The sequence below is a fragment of the Neophocaena asiaeorientalis genome, unplaced genomic scaffold (assembly GCF_003031525.2).
Source record: "Neophocaena asiaeorientalis asiaeorientalis breed wild unplaced genomic scaffold, Neophocaena_asiaeorientalis_V1.1 scaffold21, whole genome shotgun sequence".
NCBI lineage: Eukaryota > Metazoa > Chordata > Mammalia > Artiodactyla > Phocoenidae > Neophocaena > Neophocaena asiaeorientalis.
The window spans coordinates 688,465-706,135 of NW_020174053.1; the positions used below are offsets into that span (position 1 = coordinate 688,465).

General features: G+C 41.2%; 1 protein-coding gene across 1 annotated transcript in view; it reads right to left on the reverse strand.

Moving 5' to 3' along the window:
* The window catches only part of ARHGAP20 (Rho GTPase activating protein 20), a 144,975-nt gene extending 136,595 nt beyond the window's left edge, over positions 1 to 8,380 (reverse strand). Inside the window, exon 1 of the mRNA XM_024754254.1 lies at positions 8,276 to 8,380. Within this exon, the coding sequence (XP_024610022.1) occupies positions 8,276 to 8,380 (105 nt within the window). The remainder of the gene's footprint in view (positions 1 to 8,275) is intronic.
* Between the last annotated feature and the right edge of the window lie 9,291 nt (positions 8,381 to 17,671).

Here is a 17,671-nt window from a genome sequence, read left to right on the forward strand (position 1 = left end):
CATGCCGCAAACTACAGAGCCCATGTGCTCTGGAGTCCGCATGTCACAACTAGAGAGAAGACCGCACGCTGCAACAAAAGATCCTGCATGTCTCAACGAAGATCCTGCGTGCCGCAACTAAGACCCGACGCAGCAAAAAGTAAATTAAATAAATAAATAAATAAATCTTAAAAAATAATAATAAAGGTAGTCAGCAAGCTCAGGCTACTTACTATACCAAAATAACACAGACTGGATGATTTAAATGACACAAACTTATTTCTCATGGTTCTGGAGGCTAGGAAGTCCAAGGTCAAGGTGTCAGCAGATTTAGTTCTTGGTGACGGCCCTCTTCCTGCTTTGCAGACAGCTGCCTTTTTGTTGTACCCTCACATGGGGTACACAGAGAGCAAGCTTTCTGGTCTCTTATAAGGGCAGTAATCCCATCATGGGGATTCTGCCTTCATGACCTCTTCTAAGCTAATTATTTCCCCTATCTCCAAATACAGTTGACCCTTGAAGGACACAGATCTGAACTGTGCAGGTCCACTTACATATGAAATTTTTTTCAATAAATACAGACTATAGTACTAAACTATATGAGGTTGGTTGAACATGTGGATGCAGAACCATGGATAAAGAGTGCCCACTGTAAAGTTCTAAGTGGATTTTTGACTGCGTGGAGGGTCAGCACCCTTAACCCCCACATTGTTCAAGGGTCAATTGTATTATCATAATGGGGGTTACAGCCTCAAAATCTGAGTTTCGGGAGGACACAAACATTCAGCCTGTAACAGAGGTTTTTGCCAAATACTCTGGAGACTGAGGGGTATGAGTCATGAAACTCCATCAAATCACAATAATAAAATGTACATATATGTCCTCAAAGCACTGTTTATATGAGTGTATGTACATATAAGTTTGTAAACACACACATATCTAACCTTGATATTATATACCTATTTATTTTTGTGACACTGTGTAGTTTTATAACATGTTTTAGCAGCAATTTAAATTGAAGTCTAGTGTATTTTCAGCTACTGATACCTTCTAAGAAGGCAAGTTTTATAATCACAGATGTTTGTTAAGTTGTATGTGGTCCTATAAGGCACAAGACATCTTTACTTTGAAAAGAAGAACCACCAAGTCCTGGATGGCAGGATAAGAACAGTGAAAGAATTCAGACACCCAAATTATTGAAGTTCAAGTTTTCACTTTCTGAAGATGCTATCAGCTGTCTCACTTCTCCCAGTCTACTGAATATGTTCCACCTCTTATCCCGCAGACCCTAAATCAGAAGAATGGTGAAGGGAAAGAGTTATAAATTGCTTCACAACAAACTTCATTTCAGAACCAAAAAGCAACTGCACCATTTAGATATCTGTGACTTGTGAATTTTCAGTCTATAAGTTACAACTCTCTATTTAACTTTGAGGACTCAATATTCAAAATTAATAATTACTTTTTACACAAATGTGTAAAGAATGTGTAAAAATAAAGTATCTTTAACTTTCATTTCATAAAAAACAACACATTCTGTTCTAATATATGAATGTCAGAGTCACAAAAATTAATTTTTCTTTTGCTATGTTAAAATGCACTGCTGTGTTCACATTTTAAGTGAAGATGACTATGGAAGCAAGTTTTTTCCTACACTCAAGATTCATGATATCAAAATGTTTACTGAATTGAGAGTTTCAGCTGGGTTTCCCACACACAATTTTCCACGGTGGAAACAACTGAGGCATAGGATTCTGTGCACCCACACATAACTTTGAAATATATTTCTATGAGTTTGGAGAATATGCCAAGTTTTCCAACAGCATCAATGTGGAAAGCAGGCCTGGCTAAAGAGCTCCTGAAATATGAGTGCCTTATATAAAACATCTGAAAATGACAGATGACAGATACCAAGGGATAAAGATCACAAATTTCCAAAGAAATTATAGCAATGATTGTGTCACTGATTATCACTATTAGTCAATATTTAGTATGATGGTTAATTTTATGTGTCAACTTGACTGTCCATGGCATGCTCAGATTATACATTATTTCTGGGTGTGTCTGTGAAGGCATTTCCAGATGAAATCAGCATTTGAATTGGTGGACTCAGTAATGTAGGTTGTCTTCCCCAATGCGGGTGGGCATCATTCAATCCCTTGAGGACTTTTACAGAACAAAAAGTGGAGGAAGGAGGAATTTGCCCCTTTTTCCTCCCTCACTGTCCAGCTGGAACATTTCATTTCTTCCTGTCCTCAGGAAAAGATGGTGGTGAATTACACCACCGACTTTTCTGCAGACGGTAATCATGGGACTCCTACTGGTCTGTTTTTCTGGAGAACCCTGACTAATACATTTACCTAACATTTACCTAATGGCAGCAGTGAACATAATATTCTGTGGTACATGGAGAATGTAGAGACTCTGCTCCCTGAAGAACAAAATTATCTCTCAGGAGAAAAACTTCTCAAATATGGCTTGTTCAACTGCTTATATAAAATTCACATCTACTCTCCCCTACGTCTTATGTTATAAACAATAAAAAATGCATCTATAATCTAGCTGGAAACAGAAATAGAGTTAGAAGATCTGGGTTCAAATTCCAGCTCAGCTGCTTACTACATGCAGCCTTGGCAGGGCTCAGTTCCTTCCTCTCTAAGAGTACATTAATAATGCCTACTCCATATATTATAATCAATGTGTATTATGTATAGTTAGGCATTTAGTTAAAGAAGTTTTTTGAAAAATTTCCTTTACTTTTCCATATATTATAAACAGTAAACTCTTATCTTTTTCCTCAGGTTTCTACCTTACAATATTTGATATTTATGACATTCAAGGGTGACTGCTTTGATGGGTAGTGTTATGGGCCAAATACTTGTTCTCCCCCACCCCAAATTCATATGTTGAAGCCCTAACCTCCAATGTAATGGTATTAAGAAGTGGGGTCTATGGGAGGTGATTAGGCTTAGATGAGGTCATGAGAATGGGGCCCCTATGACAAGGTTAGTGCCTTTATGAGAAGAAACCAAAGATATCTAACTCCACCTCCATCTCTCTCACTACCTCTCCCTCCCCTTCTTCCCCCTCACCTTCCTCACTCTTTCTTCTCACTCTGTCTCCCATGTGAGGACACAGAAAGAACTGGAAGCCAAGAAGAGGGCTCTCAGCAGGAACTGAATTGGCTGGCACCCGGATCATGGGAATTCATAGCCTCTACAACTGCAGGAAATAAATGTCCTTTGTTTAAGCCACCAGGTTATGGCATTTTGTTACAGCAACCCGAGCTGAATAAGACAAATAGCATTCACTCATTTGCATGTAAATGTTCTTGTATTAAATCCAATGAAATAAAACTTTTTTTATTGCTTTACAGATATCACCTGGTAAAAATTACTAATGGCCTCTGCACTTTTTTCGAAAGTGTTTTTATATTCTTTCTTCTTTTGACCCATAAAAAACAACTTTGTGAGATATACAGGATATGGATTATTACCCCTATTTTACAAACAAAGAAACGAAGTACAGCCAGAAGTTCAGAGGTCACACCGGTGATAACAGGCTCTTTCTGATCTAATTCAGTTTTTGATAATTCCAGACTGCTCTCAGCCAAAACAATCTCATGTACCTGATTTTATGCCACTCATTTTGTGAATAACATCAGAAAAGTATTCAGTAGGATACTGGCTTAACCATGAACATAATATTTTTCTCAGTATTAAAGAATAAAACCAAGTCTTACACACAAAGATGCTTCATTCAAACCCCAATTGCAAGACACACACATGGCTTAAAGTTGGCTCTCAGGGGTGTTGTACCATAAACTGCTATAAACAGATTTGGACCCAGAGAATGTAGAAAGAAAAGCCAGAATGAAGTGTATAATAGTAGCTGTTACATTTTTAAATGTTGGAGCTATTTTAAAATCCTTTTGTTTTGACTGATTTTCTGTTCCTGTAAGTCTCTCTTCCCTCCCCACAACCTACCTTATTTAAAGACTTTTCAATTAGTATGTGAAACCAAAGGGTCGGGGGCTTGAAAATGACACAAATCATCCCTAACTGAAATTATTCTAATATGTGCTGCCATTTCATTTCACAAAAACTGTTCTGCCCAAACGTGGATATGCTCAAGGATATGTTATCCAGAAGAATTATCCAGAATTCTATCCATAATGCACTATCCAAAGCAACAAATTGTACACTGTAAATAAAGAGCACTTCTCGGGCTTCCCTGGTGGCACAGTGGTTGAGAGTCCGCTTGCCGATGCAGGGGACACGGGTTCGTGCCCCGGTCCGGGAAGATCCCACATGCCACGGAGCCACTGGGCCTGTGAGCCATGGCCACTGAGCCGGAGCCTGTGCTCCGCAGCGGGAGAGGCCACAACAGTGAGAGGCCCGCGTACTGCAAAAAAACACAAAAAAACAAGCAAAAAAAAGAGCAGTTCTCTCACTACAGAAAGTTCTAGTCAACAGTCATGCTCTAGAGGTCAGCAAACAACACCAGGGATTCACCTCCTGTTTTTCTAAATAAAGTTTTATTGGAACATAGCTGTGCCCATTCATTTACATATTGTCTATGGCTGCTTTAGTACTACAATTGCGTAGTGGGTAGCTGCAACAGACACACCTTATGGTCTACAAACCTGTTATTCACTAGCTGGCTCTCTAAGAAAAGGTTTGCTGATCTTGCTCTAAATCATAAACTCTGAACACAGGGGCATATCTGTCCCTGTTCACTGCCGTATGTAACCCAGCTTATATTTAATGAGTATCTAATATGTAGCACTGTCCTTGGCACTGAGGCAGCTGCCTTGAACAATACAGATAATGTCCCTATTCTCATGGTTTTCACAATCTGGTGAGAAGTTCAGGTAGCACAACAAGGAAGTAAATAATAATATGTAAGGCAAGGCTGAATGTTAAAATGAGAATAAAACAGAAGGTACAGAACATGACTGAGAGGCAACTTCCACTTAGGTAGTCAGGACAGGCCTCTGGGATAACCTAAGATCAGAACAATTAGAAAGAATCAACACTGCAAAGATGTGTGGCAAAAAAAAAAAAAGACAAAAAGGGAATAGCAACACCAAAGCCTCAGAACAGAATGAATGTGATGACTCAATGTGTGAAAAGGAAGGCCCATGTGGCTGGAGAATACACAAGCAAAGCAGAAAAGGCAGATGAGGGGAATGAAGTAGGGAGGGCTAAGTACAGGAGTCTGAATTTTATTCTAAATATGATGGAAAGCCACCACAAGATTTTAAGCAGTGAGGAACGTGATCAATTTAAATTTTTAAAGATCATTCTGGTGCTTCTAAATGGAGACTAGGTCAGGGAAAAGCAAAAAAGGTGTTAGACAAGTTAGGGAATTTCTGCAAATGTTCAAGTGAGAGATGGTGGTGGTTTGGCTTCGACTACAATGGCAGCAGCAGAGATGAAAGTGGAGAAATTCAAGATATGTTTTGAAGTGATATTCGACTGGCCTTTCTGATGGTTGTTGTAGACTGAGGAAATAAATGCCAGTAGTTGAAAACAAATTCTAGATTTTTAGCTTGAACAATTGGGACATAGTAGTGTGAATTACAGACATGGTGGGGAAGTACAAATAAGAGCCATCACTTATTGAGTGCTATTATATATTAATATTCACTCAATTTCACATTTAATTTTCCTATCTTGAGGACTTAGGTACTATTGTTATTTTTCATTTCACAAATAGGAAACTGTAAAAATTCTGGGGTGGGATAGGGAGGGTGGGAGGGAGACACAAGAGGGAGGAGATATGGAGATATATGTATATGTATAGCTGATTCACTTTGTTATAAAGCAGAAACTAACACACCATTGTAAAGCAATTATGCTCCAATAAAGATGTTAAAAAAAAATTCTGACTGTTCAGTAAGAAACACATTTTACATCGCTGCCCAAAATGCACATATATATAAATGAAACAGAGAAAAAAGTTACACAAAGCAATCTTTACTCTTACCACTGTGCCAATATTTTCTGTTCTATTTCATTTTTTAAAATGTTGATTGTAACTGGCAGTTTAAACAACACTGATCCAAGTCTTAGTAATTAACAGTACAACCATATAGTAGACTTTTTAAGAAATAAGTCTCATGACTCACTAGGACTACCAAACACTAAAAAGGCCGATGAAACATAAAAGATCAATCTGTTGAGTATTGGGGATACAAAAAGATTGTGGTCCATGAGAGTGTAATGGCAATGATTCTGTGAGCTACAATTTGGAAATATTCTTTTATTATTATTATTTTCTATTGCTATGGAGGTCTGAAATCAAACAGATATGCCTACTAACATTTAAAACAGGCAGAGATGCACTTTTCTGGAAAAAAAAATATTAAAAGCAAAATAAAACAGTGCTTCAACCTCATTCTCACCCCAAAGGGAGTAAAAAGCTGTAGAAAGACCAGACTGGCAAAATTTTAAAAGGAAAAGACTAGATTGGTAATGTGACAAATCATTTACAATGAAGGACAGCATCTTAAGGACAATGGCTTAAGATGCCCAGCAACCCTTCATTTATTGGACAAGTACTTTGCGGTGCTCGGGCCTCTCACTGTTGTGGCCTCTCCCATTGCAGAGCACAGGCTCCAGACGCGCAGGCTCAGCGGCCATGGCTCACGGGCCCAGCCGCTCCACGGCACGTGGGATCTTCCCGGACCGGGGCACGAACCCGTGTCCCCCGCATCGGCAGGCGGACTCTCAACCACTGCGCCAGGGAAGCCCAAGACAAGTACTTCTTGATAGATCAAGCTACTCTCATGCTTTCTCGCTTAATTACCGTTAGTAAAAAAGGATGAGATCTGTTCTGGAATACAAATACTTTATTTCCCCCAATTCCTTAAATTTACAGGAATAAAAACTGCTTTAAAACCTATGTTAATTACTGAAAATTCATATAGCACTAACCTAGTAAATTCTCTCCCTCCCTCCCTGCATCTCTGAAGGGGAAAAGCGACAAGGACAAACCGCAGCCTCCATACATCAAAGGCTTGAACCAGCACTACAGCCGATACAACATCAAGTTCACTGACACTCCTAGATGGCTCCGCGACACGGTCAAGGTCCTTGGGAGCTCACACACACTTTTACTCTGCACCGATCTCACCACTCTTCCACTGACCTCTAGCCAACCCAGGATCCTGTTGGGAAGAGTCATGAAAGTCAGTAAGATCCGGACAATCAGGGGAGCCTGCGTAGCCCCTTAAGGTTCCAATGATGCAAATGCAGTGCCTCAAGACATTTCTTAAGGATGAGTCAGGTTATCCCTCTAATCCCAATTTTTCTCCACAGAAGCTGGAAGGGAACCACCAGGACACAGAGAAAAAAAGCCAAATATCAGGTTTTGGGGGAGGGGAGGAGCGAGGGCAGACACGGCTAAAAACACCCGAATCAATTCCTCCGAGAGCCGAGCGGCAGAGGCCGGCAGCTCGCGGCCACGTGCACTTGCTGAGGGAACCGTTCCAAAGAAACCTGACCCCATCAGAATCGGCACGCCGCTCGGCGGCCGTGTTTATCCGAAAGGAACGCTACAAGTTGTTGCCCGCATCCCTCCACCCAGCTTTGTCAGGGGCCACGCGCGCCGCCCGCACGCCCACACCGACACCCAACCCCTCTCCAGCCCCGCCAAGCCCCGAGGGCCAGGGGACAAGCGTAGGGTGAAGGCCCCTCCGCCGCAGCCCACCCGCCCCACCCAGCCCAATTCCAAGCCGAACCGGCCCTCCGCGTCCCCGGGCGTCGACCGGGAGTCGTTCTGTGGGGCGCAGGCACCTCTTCCCGGCCACCCCCAGCAAAATATCGCGGAGAGGCCGCGTCCAGATGAGGGGCTGAGCCCCGCAGGCGCCGCAGCCCGGCCGCCTACCTTCCTCAGCGCGGTAGCCGCACACGGGCGGACGCCGCTGCCCTGACGACCTCAGAGCTGACCCCGTCAAGGGACGGTGAGCTTCCGGGGGACCTCAGGGAACCCCGGGGCTGGGCACCCAGAGGGGCCGGTAAGGGCGATGCCCCAAACCCGGGCCGCGCGCCCCGCCTGAGGGAGGGGGGGCGGGTCCCGCGGCGGATGGAGACGGGGAGGGAGGCTGCCGGGTCCGCTCCGAGAGCGACTGAGACTCTAGGCGCGAAAAACCCGGGGGTGACGGGGTAACTTGGGAAACGGGAAGGCGAGAATGGCCTCAGACGAATAACGCGGGCCTCGAGCGTTAAATCCCTGCGGCGTCCGGCCCGCGCGGCGGCGGCGGGCGCCGGGCCCCGCTCGGCGTCCTCACCTTCTTGGTTCCGGGGGCGCCCGCGATCCGAGACACTCCTGTCAGGGAAGAGGAGCGCGCCGGCTGCCCCCCTAGAGTCTCCTGCTGGGGGGACATCGCTTCCATGAAGAGGACTTTCAAGCAAATCCCAGCCCAGGAGGAGGCTACGCGGGCATGTCCGTGGGACGACCTTCTCAGTCCGTGCCTCCGAGTGGGGCCAGCCCGAAGGAGCTCACCGGCCGGTGTCACGAACGCAGGCCTCTAGCGTGGATGCGCGCCTCTCCAGCTGTCCAGCCCACTCGCACCCGACCCCATCCCTTCCCGCGCCGCGCCCGTGGGGAAGGCGCCCCGTTAGTGCGTGGAGCGGCGCAGCTGTGGCGACCTCAGCCTGAACAGAGGAGTGGCAGCGATTCCTGCCTAGCTCTCGGCCGACCGCCGAGGGGTCCCCCGCCCCCGCCCCTTCCCCGCCCGGGAGGCCGGGGACGGAGTCGCACGTTGCAGAGGGCCGCGGCCGCGCACATGGGAAGCCCGCGGCGCCGCCTGACCTGTCGTGCGGTTCCGCACGTTAGCCTGCCCGCGGTGGCTCTGCAGCCGCCCGGCAGCAACCCCTGCGCAATTTGCACCGGCGGTTTCTCTGCGAGCTGCAGAGACCCGGGCATTCCAGACGTGCAAGCGCAATTAAGGAAAATGCGGCAGAGAGGACTCTGAAATTTGGCTTAGCTATTGAGAAGGCTACAATATGTGGAAGTGTTTATCAGATATCTGCGCTGAGAGCATAACTTCCTGTCAGCCCAAATAGTGGCAATTTTTTTAAAGGCTAAAGAATAATCAGAGGGAGAGGATTTGGAGCCGACCTGGGCTGAGTTGAGTGTTGCCTCACTTTGCAGGACTGGCTGACTGGGGCGGATGATTCGGTAGGTGGCATTCTTCCCTTGGAGTCAGGACTCCATAGGGCGGATTAGTGATGAAGGACACCGCTCTATGATACTAGCTTGTGGAAGAGGTTTGTTTGTATTTCCGTAAGAAATAACAGATTGAGGCCCCTGCTGGGTTGGGCTGTTATCAGGTCAGGTTGTAGAAGAATAGGGTTCTGGCCAGCTCTGTTCCAAGCAGAAGTTGCTGTCCAAAACACCCACACACTACCACCACCACCAAACCCCGGAATTGTTTATTGTGGAAGTAGTGGGGAGAAAATATTCCAGCCCAATTTAAGCCTCATCCATATCACATTGTTTAAAGTAGACTTAACACACACGTTTTCAGGTTGACTCTCTGTGCTTAGATATATGTCCAGAGACAGGACTTTGCACTCACCCTAGAGTTTTTCATGAATTTTACACTGCAGAGGGCTTTGCAGCTCTTTTCATTCCTTGTTGAAATCATGCTATTGTGATTCCTATCATGAATGGATGATTTCAGTTCTCTTGCTCTGCTTCATTTTTTAATTTCAATAATTTTTAAAGAATATTTCATGTAATTTACTTATTATGTTTAAGGTTTATTATCTTTGTCTTCCAGAGAGCAAGACTCCTTATTGTTGTTCATCCCAAGTGCCTAGACCAGTGTCTGGCACAATAAATATTTGTTGACTCAATGAATGAATGACACGCAAAAAGGATATGAGATAGATCCAGAAGGGCCAGGCTGGAGTTGGTTATTTCAGAGCCTCGTGTATTAACAGCTGTTTCTTTTTGAGATAAATACATCATGCTCCAAATCAAAGTATTATTTAGACTGCATATATGGAAAACCCACTTTCACTTCTTAATTTCTAAGCACTTTTATTTCAAAATCCATTAGTTCTGATTTGCTTAGAAAACTGTCCTACCCCTCTCCTATAAGGAGTTTTGAGGGAGGTCTCACTTCCTAAATAAAACTGAGTTTGCTCAGATTAATATGATTACCAGTGTAATGATTTAAGAACACAAATCAGATCACATCACTCCTCTGCTTAAAACCTTCTTTGGCTCCTTATGTCTATGGAATAAATTTCAAATGCTATAGTACAAATGTCAGTACAATCTGACATCCTTGCCATCACTTCTTTCTTTTCTCATTTCTTACCCCTTTTCACCTCTCACCCTTTTCTCCCTCTCATTGAACTATTTGCACTTCAAGAACTTGTCTTGACCTCTCACATCTTCATGGCTTTGAACCTGCTGTTTCCATTGCCTGGGAAATTTTCCTTCTATATTTTCCAACCTACTGCTTTATACTTGCTTATCTAGTTCAGGGTGCATAGTAAATACCCAATAAATATTTGTTGAGGAAATAAATCTTCAACACTTACATTAATAATTAAATCAGGGAAATCTTCCTGACTTTATTACTCTTTACCTAGCTACCTCCACACACCAATCACACACAAAGGGTTAAGTGCACCTTCTGTAGTAGTAACAGATAACATTTATTGAGTGCTTACTTGTTTATTGAGTGCTTACTTCATATCAGACACTATTCTAAGCATTTTACACATACTAATTTACTTAAATCTTCATAATAATCCTGCAGGGTAGATTTCCTCACACCTTACTTTCCAAATTGGAAAACCAAGCCACAGAGATGTTAAATAACTTGTTAAACAGCTGTTAAGAAGTGAAGCCAAGCTTGGAACCTGGGGAGTCTGCTCCAGAACCAGTGCTCTTAACCACTTGGATATACTGTCTCTCCTGTGTGTGGTTTCTTCTCTTTATAGCATGTATTACACTATACTATTATTATCTGTTTTACTTGCCTGTAAGCTCCTTGAAATTGAAGGTTATATTTATTTGTCTTCTTTGTGCCAGGCACAGAAGTATGCTTTCAATGATTTTTTCTTCAATGACTTACCTTTGAAGGAATGAATGAATAAAGTATTAGAAACAACCATCTTCATTATGCTGCACAGTAATAAGGAAGATGCTCTGATAGCGAAGAAACAGTCCTAGGCTAGTCCTGTCATCCCTTAGATAGTAAAAACTATTTTCCCTTCACTGGGAATGTTATGTTGTAGAAAAGGGTGATGCCAAAAAACAAAAGTGATGACAAGGCAGTTGAAAGAGTGTGATGACCATGTCTGACACAAGCAGGATGTATCCAGAAGATTTTGAAACAAACCATTAAGCAAAGTACTAAGAATAGCAACATTTAACAGCTGGGAAATACCAATAGCAGACCTTTAACAGGAACCAATCTAAGAATGAATCCAAAATGTTTTGCCAACCATTAGATTGAATAACAGTGAATAAGGTTAGCTGTAAAGTGAGATGTCTATGAAAGGTGTTCATTCAGTGTATATTTATTGTGAACCTGCTATGTGCCAGACACCGTGCCAGCCGCTTGGAATATGGTTGAGTCCACAGGTATAGTCCTTGCAAGCCCCAAAGTGCACACAAGAATCATTGGTAGTGCTATCCAAATATCCTAGAGCCAAGCTGCAAACAGATAGCCCACAGAGTGAATTCAGGCATGTTTTTCAACGTATACACTCTTTTTTTTTCAAACTTGTTGCCAACCTTTAAAATCAAGATAGTTTACGTAAAAATCTCTGTTGTCTTGAAAAAAATCAGAAAATATTGTCAACACTCAGCTCAATTTCTGCAAGGCAACAATCAGCTAAAACTGAGTTGTAGCTGTTATTACATTTCATGCTCACAACAACCCTATGATTGTCCTGTCACCACTGTCCCTAATGCTGGGGAACCACTAACAGGTAAGGCAATGGAAAATGAAAAACTGGCAAGAGAGGGAGAGAATAGGGCAGAGTAAAATGAGAAACACCTTGTGTGTGTGTGTGTGTGTGTGTGTGTGTGTGTGTGTGTGTGTGTTTAAGGCCAAAGTAATAAGAGGTTTTCAACAAGAGAAAAGATTGACAGTGTCTAATGTTGTAAGAGATCAAGCCCTCTCAGAGGTAACTAGGAGCCTTGATAGAAGAGAGCTTTTGACTTTACTTAATTATCAAGATCAGATGTGGGGCTTTCTTTATCATCCTTGTTTAGAATCTCAAAAGGGGCTGTTTCCTTACAGAACATAATCCCAGTTCTAAGAGTGGAAGCTTATGAAGTAGAAGACATGGGAGTTAGGGAAGGGAGGAAGGAAGAGATAGAGGATGTTAGGAGTTCAGGCTAGAAAAAGAGCTAGGGACCAGACTGTGAAGGACCTTAGATTCTATGGTAAATATTTGGTTATTTCCTAGGGAAAGTGGTAGAAAGGGAACTGGCATCTGTTGAATGCCTGCCATGTGTTAGGTATACCTCACATACATTATCTCATTTAACCTTGACCATCACCAAAGATGTGGGTATTATACTCACTTTAAATATGAAGATGAGGCTCAGAGAATTGTTAAGCAATTTTCTGAAGTCACACAACCAAAAAGTGATGGAGTCAGGATTTGAACCCAGGTCTGATTGAATCCAAAGGCCATATGCTTATGATGTGAACAGTATTATAATATTATTAACAATAAATACCATTCATTGAGAGTTAGCTTTGTAGAAATATGGATTAGGTAGCCAAACACTTTGCTAAGTGTTTTACGCACTATCAAAATATTTGAAACAAAACTAAAGGCTTTATGCCCACCCTACAAATGAAGAGCCTGATACTCAGAGATATCAAGCTACTTGTCAAAGATTATATAGCTATTGAGTCCAAGAGCCAGAATCAAACCCAGGGCCCCCAAACCTATGTTCTTAACTGCTACACTTAATGGTATTGTCTTAGGTTTTTTTTCCTTATGAATGAAGAACATCATACATTGTGTTGCATCCATTTCATGTGAGATAAAACTAGATATGACCCTAAACCCTTCTGCTTAGTCCATGGTAAGCTTGCTTGCTGGTCAGAGGCTTAACTTAATCATTTAAAAAAATGTATTTTACAAAGCAACTTGATATTTTAATAAATAGCACAAAAAAGGAAGAAAAAGGTGTTTTCCATCGAAGTTTAGGTTGCTCTGTAAGCCAGGCTAAGTTAATTAACTAATGATTATTTATTGTCTACCACATGCCTCGTGCTCCTGCCTGTCCTTCAAAGGTAAGCACAATCTGTGACACTTCTCTCCCCCACAAATCACTTTGGGTTTAAAAATGTTTTTCTCTTTGTTTTTCCTAGGCATTTCAATTGACTGAATGTTTTTTAGCTCTGTCTACATGTTTATGTTATAATCCTCTCCAGAGATTTGTGGAAACTAGCTCTTCTAATTATACTCCTGTTTCTCTGCTAGATCTGCTGCACAGTTGATTATTATCTTGCTGATATGGTAGAGTTAGGGAGCTCAGTAGATTCAGGAATCTGTGCAAGATTGCTCTACTAATAAGTGGTGGAACAGCATTCTAGTCCACTTGTTATTCTCAAAACTGTGAGACTTAAATTCTTAACCTTAAATCCTATTTAAATTGTAAATGAAAATCACCTGTTGCATACTTGCAATATAAAATAACAGAAAATGGTACTGGTAATTAAACAAAAATATGACTTATTTTTTAATAGTGCTTATGTCAAATAAAAAGAACTTAGAGATGAACATTCTGAAAGAATTTTTACTTTAAAACATATTTTTCAAAGCATCTTATGTGCAACACTAGTCCCTTAAGATGCTTTTAGGGAAAAAAGGGTTCCATAGTGAAAGGTTTCATTGGAAATACTGCTAACGTGTATTAGCACTTACCCTTGCCCCCAACTTTCTTTTTTCTTCACTGCCAGCTTTTGGAGAAGGGAATCCATATGAACTGCCTCCACTTTTTCTTGCCCTCCTTGTAAATATGAGATACCTTCCATGATTTCCCAAAGATCAAATGCAAATAGCTTCTATAATCAATTCAAGGATAACTCTTTGTAGCATATGATCGGCCACTCTTCTCTTGGCAGCTATGACACTGTACTTCTCATTCATTCATTTCACAAATCTATATCAATTACCCAGCTGTGCTTGCTACCATCTTAAGCACTGATGATACAAAATGAACAATTTAGACATGCTTTCTACTCTCCTGAAGCTTACATTCCAGTTGCTTTCCTATTCCTCTGAATTCTCTAAGTCACCTTCACTGGATCCTCTTTTCCTACTCATATGTTTAATACATGCATCTCCCAAGCCCCTATCATTTCTCTTTTTCCAACATACACTTGTACAGCAGTCTCTCTTACTCTTTCTCTCCCCACCTGCCCCCCCGTTGAAGTGTCATGACTTTTGATCCCACAAATGACTTTTGATCCCACAAATGTTTGTCAAATAAGTGAATTTATGATTTTCCTAGTACTGGATATAATTATAGCACTTATACTGTTATTTTTATTCAAAATGTAGATTGTTATATTACCCACAAATGGAATGAGGAGGAGGTTTTTTGCCCCCATGATAAATAGTTCTGTGTTGAGTGAGGGAAAGGCAGAAGTGGATTTCAGAGGACTGTATCATACATAGGAAAAAGACAATGTAAGCAATTAGCAAATAGTTACTGAGAACTATTCAATTTCCTATTAAGAAGTTATTAGGAAGATGGCAGGTTAAAATTTTACCATAGAACTTCTCTCCCAAAGCATATCACAAAATGAGCAAAAAGGGTGTTTAAAAAAATTACCAACTGTCACCAAAGAAGGAAAAGAGCATAACCTAAGCTTGTGGTTCTTAAGCTTGGGTCTCAAGCATTGAAACCACCTTGGGAGCTTTTTATAATTGTATTTGGATTTCGTATCCAAAGAGTCTAATTTAACTGGTCTGGCGTGGAGCCTGAATGTCAGAATTTTTTAAAACTCCATAGCTGCATCCAAGGTTAGAAAACATTGACCTAAGTAAAACATTTCAAAACCTGGTTGTTGAGGGGGTGAAAAAGATTCTGGAGAGTAGTAAAAAAGAGTAGTAGGGCTGTATTTCTTACCTCACTACAAATCCTAGAGGATGAACTTCTAAACTGGCCAAATAGAACTCTCCCTAGTATCACTAAATCTAGAAAGAAACAAAATGGGTAAGTATCCTTATTTTTTCTCCCTTCCTTCTGACCGTTGATTAACAGGAACTATTGCTGGAGAGAAATAGGTGATAATACCTCTTCCTTATGGGCAGAGAGGCTCCATAACTGCAGTTCAAGAAATGATCTAAGCTTAAAGGTTTTCCCTTACTGGAATGGCCTCCACCCCAACTAGAAGCAGAGAATCCTAATACAGAATATATAACAAAATCTCAAAAGAGATAAGAGAATGAACAAGATGAAACAAATGGCTTGACAACAATGCAAAAATACTACAGCACAACATGAAATCATGAATTAGATGCAAAAGATAGAGTCCAACCTAAATGAAAATATAAAGGAACAGAAAATTCATAAATTCTGCATTCTATAGAACAACTAATATAAACCCATATTCAATGAACAAGAGCTCAAAGATGAAAAGAGAGGTTGCGTGCTTAAGAAAATAAAACGACCAAAACCAATGTCATTACAGAAAAATTAAATAAATTTGACACAAAAATTTAATTTTAAGATCAAAAGAGCACACTCTGTTCTTGGTAAATTTAAAATAAAATGCTTAACACAAAGATATATTAAAATGCTTAACACAAAGATATATATTAAAGTACTCAACTTCAAGTTTCCACTATCATGCAAGTTCCATGAAGGCATGATGTTTTGTTCACTCTTATAATACCAGTGCTTGGAACCCAGTCTGGAAAGTTGTAGGTGCCCAGTAAATATTTGTTGAATGAATGAAAGGATGAAGAAAAATTTCTTCACTTATTCAGGAATAAAAAGCAAATTATTGAATTTCTGGTTTTGCTTATAAGGAGCTTAGGAGTCACCACTAGCTCTTAACAAGTAAAAAGCTGAATGGACTGAAAAGTAAACCACCCTTCTTAGATCCATAAGAAGGGAGGACACAAGTCAAATGGCTGCCCCCAAGATTGAGAGGCAGGCAGGCAAATACAGGCAGGGAGCCACAGCTTACTGGAGCAAAGACTCACAAGCAGAAACTTGCCACTGGAACCAGTGCCAGTGTAGGAAAACCTGAACTGTAATTGATTAATTGCTGGAGGCTCAATGCGGATAACTCTGAAAATTAAAAACTCTAGGGATCTCAGACATAGGAGGTGTACCACATATTGTGATATTTACTTCCAGGAGCTCAATCAGGTTCCCATACTAAGTATTGGAGTGAAATCCCTGAGGGTTTCCACCAGGGAGAAGGGAAAGGAATCATTTTGAAATATGCCAGAGAATTCTGTTCTTCTTAATAAGGCCTGCCCTCAGGGGAAGCTAGTTAACCAGAGCCTAGCCTGGTGGAGTATTATCACAGCTTCCTGGGAAAGGAAATACGCAATTCCAGCCAACTCTAGCCATCCTATTCTACATAAGTTGGGAGAAAAAAAAAAAAAAAACCTGAGGAATGCTTGTGAAGTTCACAGTCCAGAAGCATAGGCTCACTAAAACAGTAAGACCTGATCATAGGACTATAGGACACTTCCCCTCCCACACACCTCACCATCACATTACTAAAGGCCTACTTACAGCAGTTCCTTTTACCCAGTACACCATGTCTGGTTATCAAGATAAAGTTACCAGGCATAACAAAAGGCAAAAAACCCAGCTGGAAGAGCCAGAGCAAGCATCAGATCCAGACAAGGCAGGGATGTTTGAATTATCAGACCAGGAACTTGAAACAACTATGACTAATATAGGAAGGGCTCTAATGATAAAGTAGACAGCATGTAAGAACAGATGGGCAATGTAAGCAGAGAGGTAGGTAATCCCAAGAAAGAACCAAAAAGAAATGCTAGAGATAAAGAAAACCCACCATAACAGCTCATTAGTAGGTTGGATAATGCTGGGGAAAACCCCTCTACACTAGGTTATATATCAATAGAATCCTTAAAAACTGAAAAGGAAAGAAAACAAAGGCTGAAAAAAAAGAACAGAATATCCAAGGACTGTGGGACAACTACAAAAGGTGTAACAAACACATAATGGGAGTACCAGAAGGAGAAGAAAGAGAGGAATAGAAGAAATATTTGAAACAATAATAACTGAGAATTTCCCCAAATTAATGTCAGACACCAAACCAGGAATCCAAGAAGCTTGAGAAGACCAAGCAGAATAAATGCCAACAAATGACACCTATGCATATTATTTTCAAATTATAGAAAATGAATGATGAAGAAAAAAATCCTGGAAGAAGCCAGAGGAAGAAAACTTACTTATAGACGAGCAAAGAGAACAATTACGTCTGACTTCTCAGAAACTATGCTAATAAGAGAGTGGAGGGAAATATTTAAAGTGTTGAGAGAAAAAAAAAGCCAACAACCTAGAATCCTGTACCCTGAAAAACATTATCATTCAAAAGTAAAGGAGAAATAAAAACTTTCTCAGAGAAACAAAAATTGAGGGAATGTGTTGCCAGTAGACCTGCCATGTATGAAAATTTAAAAGAAGTTCTTTAGAG